This window comes from Dysidea avara, chromosome 2 (genome assembly GCF_963678975.1).
Source record: "Dysidea avara chromosome 2, odDysAvar1.4, whole genome shotgun sequence".
NCBI classification, from domain to species: Eukaryota; Metazoa; Porifera; class Demospongiae; order Dictyoceratida; family Dysideidae; genus Dysidea; species Dysidea avara.
Genome location: NC_089273.1, coordinates 19427745 through 19434910, shown reverse-complemented (window position 1 = coordinate 19434910; position 7166 = coordinate 19427745). Strand labels below are relative to the sequence as shown.

At 45.5% G+C, this 7166-nt stretch overlaps 1 protein-coding gene across 1 annotated transcript; it reads right to left on the bottom strand.

The window, feature by feature from the left end:
• Nucleotides 1-1034: 1034 nt before the first annotated feature.
• On the bottom strand, nucleotides 1035-6836 carry LOC136247903 (uncharacterized). Its single transcript, XM_066039723.1, has one exon. The coding sequence runs from the start codon at nucleotides 6834-6836 to the stop codon at nucleotides 1035-1037; it is 5802 nt and encodes a 1933-aa protein (XP_065895795.1).
• Between the last annotated feature and the right edge of the window lie 330 nt (nucleotides 6837-7166).

Genomic DNA, 7166 nt, shown 5'->3' with positions numbered 1-7166 from the left:
CCCACAAACATTTTTATGTATACTCCCATGAAGCCTTAAACAGATATTTCTGCATTACTCTGCTTTCTAATGGCTTATGAGAAAGCTGGTACAGCAAGTTTCCTTGGTTATCCTGTGACCCTTCTTTTATTGCAAGGTACTTATAGCTGCTTCATTTGTAAAGACCGTGATAAGCTTTTCAGCAACAAACACTAGAATCGCTTGTATTTGTATGGCTTCTCGTAGCGTAGCGTTTGTTTCAGAGAGAGCAATAAGCCACTGGCACTAAACAGCCACATGGAAAACCAATGCATAATCCGCTTATGTACAAACTATTGCTACTGTCTAAATATCGGTAGCGATATCGGTCCTCCTACTGTTCTGTACCGATATCGATATTGGTAAAAATTGCCATATCGATAGCCGATATTTTAGCCGATCCGATTATCGGTACACCTCTATTCATAGCTACAGATTGAGCTTGAATTCGCCAAAGTTTATTTCGCCAAATGCGATTTAGCTTGCTATTCACCAAAGTTTCCCTCTATACGGTATGCCGTCTAGCAAAGAGTACAATATGTTGCATACTTCAGCAGGTAGCTTGTGTTGCCATCTCCTGTTTGTACAGGATATTGCACTCACGGGCTTCAGCATCATGGGATGTACTTGAAATAATTATTTAGTTTTATCAATAGCTAGTATTATCTGCATAACTGTACTGTATTTGTCCAAATAGTCATGCACATAACTGTGCTGTTTGACTCAGACAGTACAGTTATGCAGCTAATCAATACAATATGGAAAATACAGCACTTGGTGACACTTTGATCCTTGTAGGGGGCGGCGTGATAGTAGGGAAGGTTCGGGAGTGCTTCTAGGAAGGATTACTTCGTCTTCTGCCGATACAGTCGGATACAGCCCAGACCGCGAGGAACACGCTACGACTCCATCTTATTGTATTGTACGCACGTGACAACAATTACATCACACATTCTAAATAGTGCCTAAGTTACTTATATTACTACTATACATTACTGTTAGCTGTAACTATACAGTCAGTCCATGACATCTTCCGGGGGGGCACCAAGCTGTTTCACCCAATTCGCAACTCTCTCTCTGCCCCTGTGAGCGGCTGCCCTTCTCGGTCGTTTATCAGCTGTGTTCTTCACTGTGGGCTTGTTGATTGTATCCTTCTGGCAACCATTGGTAGATCCTTCAGTTTCGGTAACTGTTGGAGATGAGACTTCCAACGGTATCAACTTGGCAATGGGGCGGTTTGTTCTTCCTTGTGATGTCTTGATGTAGGCAGCACGCACCAGTCCGTCTTTCCCAATCATCAGTTTTTCAACAATCGCCAATCTCCAAGTGCTCCGTGGAGCTTCATCCCACATCAGGACAACATCTCCCTGCTTAATCTGCTGATTGTTGCTTCCTGTGGTTCTATGATACTCTCTGAGGGAGGTCAAGTATTCAAATTTCCAGCGTGACTGAAACTGGTTGAAGAGAAAGGCTTGCAGTTTTGCTCTCTGGGAAACATCAGTTATACTACCATATGTGGGATCAGTCAAGTCCTGCCCTTCCACTACTTCATGAGGAAGTGGTGTTATGCGATGACCATGTAAAAGATGGGATGGTGTGAGTGGCTCGGCATCACTGAGGTCTGAGGATACGTGTGTCAGAGGTCTGTCATTGAGTGTGGCCTCTACTTCTACTATTAGTGTCTGCAACACAACTAAGCTGATCTTTGATCTCCCCAGTACCTTCTTCAAGCACATCTTTGTTAAGCCGATAAGGCGCTCCCACCACCCACCATACCAGGGGGCACGTTTTGGGATGAACTTCCACTGTACACCTTTCCTCCCAAGTGTTTCTGTGAGACGTTCTGATTGTAGAAGCTGTTGCAGTTCATCTGCAGCTGCCAGATAGGTAGAAGCATTATCTGACACGAGAATTTGTGGGAGTGACCTGCGGCTGGCAAATCTCCTGAATGCTAGAAGGAAAGTCTCCACTGTTAAATCTGTAACAATCTCTAGGTGAATGGCACGACTCGTGGCACATGTGAACAAACAGATGTAGACTTTCTCCTCAGTGTGATTACTGCGTACATAGAGTGCCCCAGTAAAGTCGATGCCTGTGATGGTGAAGGGAACTGAAGCACAAGTGCGAATCTGTGGCAGTGGTGGAGGGTCAGGTATCTGGTATGGCTTTCCGCTATGTTTACGGCAAATAACACATCGGCGTAGTTGTGACTTTATACGTTGTCTGGCAGTTGGTATCCAAAATTTCTGTCTTATGGCTGTTAGGGTAGCATTGGTTCCAGCATGAAATAACTGTACATGTATACTATGGATGATCAGAGATGTTAGCCAATGTTTGGGTGGTAGCAGAAGCGGAAACTTTGCTGTCTCGCTTAGGGGGGCGTTGTGGATTCTTCCACCACAGCGGAGCAGGTGGTCTTTGTCAACAAATAAACGTAATTGGCGAACAAGTGGTAGTCTCTTGGCGGGATTGGTGGTAAGGTTCACGAGTTCTCTGGAGTAAACCTCTTCTTGGCACTGCTTCACCCAAATTATTGAAGCGTGGTGTTGCTCAGATGGTGTCAATGATCCAGTTTCTCGTTCCTGCTGTGGTTTCTTACAATTGGAGATGAATCTATACATGTATGCAGTAACTGCCAGAAGTCTGGACAGTGTGCTATAATTGGAGATGTCAATAATACAGTTAATATGTAAAGTACCTGCATACTGTGGAGTAGTTGAAGGACTAAAACTGGTTGCGGTAACAGCCAGTGCCTGCAATTCGATAGTCGGTGAGAAGCTCCAAGTGGGCCAACTGTTCTCGGATGGGAGCCATTGAGGTCCATGCTTCCACAACGTTGACAACTTCAGTTGAGATGAAGTGATGCCCCTAGTGAGCAGGTCCGCTGGGTTGTCCTGTGTTGGACAGTATCGCCATTGATCTGGTTTTGAGTGGTTGAGGATTTCGACAACACGATGAGTGACAAATGTATTGACATGTTTCTCTCCTTTGATCCAATGAAGGGTGATCTGGCTGTCTGACCAAAAGTGAGTAGACAGACTGAGAGGGTGTAGAGCTTGAACAATGAAGTCACATAGCCTTGCTGCTGTCAGTGCACCCATCAGTTCCAGTTTTGGTAAGGTCAGTGGTTTGAGGGGTGCGACTCTGGACTTTGCCATAACGAATGATGTGCTGTTGCCACTGCAAAGGAAGGCTACAGCTCCATAAGCAGTGAGACTGGCATCAGCAAAGACGTGTAGCCTGTCAGGTTGTTCTAAAACCCTAACTGTTGGGAAGTATCGTCTTGGAATCTGTAAACTTCTAGCCTCCTGGATATTCCCTGCAATTGTAAGCCATTTTTGCTGGTCCTCATCTGATAGTGGTTCGTCCCAGTCTATGTTTCTCTGCCATAATGACTGCATGAAGATCTTTGCTCTAACAGTTACTGGGGATAGTAGACCCAGGGGGTCGAACACCTTGGATGATTCCTTCAAGACATCTCTCTTGGTGATAAGTGAGTTGATACTGGGGATGGAACACTTGGATGTGAGTGCTAATGTATCTGTCTGGGTGTTCCACTGTAGTCCTAAAACATTGACTGGATTGTTGGTGTCCGCAACCTTGTCTCTATTTGCTTGGTCCATAAGTCGGGAGCTGTTAGAGGCCCAACTTCTAAGGTTGAGGTGAGCATCATTCATTATGGATCGAGCTTTGTTGTAAAAACTGATAGCTTCTGATTCTGTTGGGCATCCAGATACAATATTGTCTACATACAAGTCATCAAGCATGTTCTCTGCAGTTGGTGATTTGTACTGAGTTAAATGACAATGTAGGACAGCGTTTAACATGAACGGTGAACACACTGCACCAAACAAGACAACTCTAAATCTATATGTAACAAACTCACTGTCTGGATCTTGTGGATCACTTAGCCAAAGGAATCTAGTCCAGTCCCTATCATCTTTGTGAAGTTGTATGTGTAGAAAAGCTTTCTCAATATCTGTGCAAATTCCTACAGGGTGGAGTCTGAATCTTAAAATGATACAGCAGAGATCATTAAGCTTGGGTTGGCCGGTAAGTAAACAATCATTAAGACTAGGTTGGTTCCTTGTTTGGTGACAACTGCAGTCGTACACTATACGTACTGGAGTAGTGGATGAGTCCTTGCGTACAGCATGGTGTGGTATGTAATGGCATCTTGTGGTACTGGTTGGATCTGTCATTCTCTCAATGAAACCACGGCGTTCCTGATCTGTTAAGATGTCACTGTACTTGGTCAACAATGAAGGGTTCAGTGCCAGTTTGCGAGCCAGTGATCTAGTGCGGTGAGCAGAAGTTGAGAAATTCGTGGGTAAGGGAGGATGACTGTCCTTCCACGGAAAACGGGCGCAGTAAGAACCATCATTCAAGCGTTCGACACTATTGGTGATATAAGAGTCCAGAAAATTGTTTGGTGACTCATCCTTGGGTGAAATTCCTACTGACTCCACATTCCAGAACTGTTCTAAATCAGGGGTTGCAGTGGGTTGAGTTGCCACATAGAATGCATTGGTGACTAACTGTCCTGAAGCGGCTGTGTCTAGTGGACCTGAAAGTAGGTAACCAAGTTTGGATCCTACAGCCGTTGGACCATTGCCTCTGATCACATGATCCTCTACTATCTTCCAGTACTGATCTGCTCCAATTAACAGGGTAATGTAGAATTGTTCCCCTGAAGAAATTGGATGTGCCAGACGTAATCCATTGAGATAAGGAAGGTTAGCAATTGACTTCTGATTCACTGTGTGTATCGGTGCTGCAATGGTTGGCACAATCAAGACAGTTAATGGTATCAAATGTCCGGAGATACTATGCAGATTGATTGTGGCGACATCAAACTTGCCCGTGCGACTGGTACCAGTGCCAAAGGTAGAGAGAGATAGTTCCACTGTGTCATGTGGCTGCACTTGTAAGCAGTCTGCCAGTCCTTTGGCTAGGAAGGAGCGTTGCGATCCCTCATCAAAGAGAATGTTGGATTCCACACAAACACCTCCAGTTGAAATAGTGGCTACTGCAGTCTTCAGTAAACAGGTCTGGTTACTAGCCAGGTGAAGTGAAGTTGTTACTGGTTGAGAGACCACTGTACTAAAGGACCCTTCCTTGGTGACTGAGGTTGTCTTGGCGACTGGAGTTGTCTCAGTGTTTTCCTCTTTCTTGGCAGTGATCACTTCAGTGCAAAGACTGGTGTGGTGCTTACGATGGCACTTGCGGCAGCGATGTTTTGATGAGCAAGTGCTGACCTTGTGTTTCCCTAAACAGTTAAAGCATAGGTTATTCTGCTTGACAATGTCTAGTCTTCTATGATGATCAGTTGTAGTACACTGGTTGGCTGTATGAGGTCCCTTGCAGAACACACAAGCTGGTGGTCCCTTGTCCTGAGGTTTGGTGCTTCGAGGTGACTTGGAATTCACCATAAACGCAGCTGTAAATGGGGAACTGTGAGGGTTGGCGTTACCAGTTTCTAAGATTTCTATCTCCCTGAGAATGGCTAACATGAGTTGAGAAAATTTCCACTCTGTACTTGTGGAGTTTCTTGCCAAGTTCTGCTTGATATCCTTGGGTAGTTTGCCCAGAATAATTGGCACCAACAAGTCACCATAGCTTTGTTCAGATTTCCCAAGGGACGATAGGCCACGGGAGTGGCTCTCAATTGTGTCATGAAATGTGCGCAAACTACTTAACGTGTTCGTTGGGTTTGGCACCTGTAGCAAGGCTTGCATGTGAGCAGAAACCAACTTGTGAGTTTGCCCAAAACGGTTTTGAAGTAGGGTGACTGCGTGAAGATAGTTCTGATCACAGAGAGGTATTCCGTCAATCGTTCGTGCTGCATCTCCTTGAAGTTGAGCCTTCAGATAATTAAACTTCTGGACCCCACTGAGATTGGGGTTCAAGTGAATGGCAGCCTGAAATGAATCCCAGAAAGTAAGCCAGGCTAGGGGGTTTCCAGAGAATGTCGGTAAGGTCAACTTGGGTAGCCTACTTGCAGCAAATTGTTGAGAGTGGTCACGGTGATCTACTGCAGTGATTGTGGTCCTGACACCCATCAAATCTGGATTTACTCTAGATGTTACTACCGGTACTGTTGCAGCGGTGGATGAGGTACTGCTCCCAAAGTTAAGGGTTGACAAGGGTGGTAACGGTAGTGAGCTATAAGCAGAGGTTGACAATGGTTCATGTTGAGTCATGTTTGCTGGTATCAGTAGAGGCGGTCCTGCATTATGTACATGGCTCACAAGTGGGTGGGAAACTGATGTCACTGAAATTGGATGTGGGATTGATTCAAGTGATGTAACCACGGGTGGTGTACTAGAAATGGTTGACTCAAGTGTTAATGATGTGGTTGCAATGGTATCACTAGCTGCACTAACTGCAGGTGTGTCATTGATAATGGTGTTAATTGACTGAGGTGTGTTATTTGTGTTACTCACATTCTCATGGATGGCTTCTTGGGTTACTTTGCCGCTTGATGACACTGCAGGGACAACGTGAGTCGGTCTTGATTGCATCTCCACCCGTTGATTCAGTTCATTGATTTTCTCCATAATCAGATCTTGTAGTTCCTCTGCATCTAAGATGGCTATTTCCAGTTCATCTGGGTTCTGTATAAGGTCAATGATTCGTTGATCGAGGGCAGTGATTTGCTCTTTCTTTTTCTCTAGCTGAGTGATGGCAGTTCTCAAATAAGTCAGAGCTAGTTCGTCGAGGTCATTGGCCAGTGTGTCATCCACTTTGTTCAGGATTCTGGTGACGTGCGCGCGGTATGCTTTCCGCGAGGTTCGTAGACGGGCAGGTTCTTCCATCGTAGTATTCAGTCCGCTAAAAAACACAAACAGCAAACAATTGTCTTAGCTACGCGGATGCTTGCCTCTCTGGGTGCCGTTAGTAGAACATCCAATGCCACGGCACAACAGCGTTTGCGTCTGGGGTTACAACTTGGAAGTGTCGTTGAGGCGGACAGTCTCTGGACTGAGTAGCGAATCGTCGTAGCACCAGCAATGGAGGATCGTCTCAGCAATGAAGCACTGTCACAGCACCAGCAATGTAGGGGGCGGCGTGATAGTAGGGAAGGTTCGGGAGTGCTTCTAGGAAGGATTACTTCGTCTTCTGCCGATACAGTCGGATACAGCCCA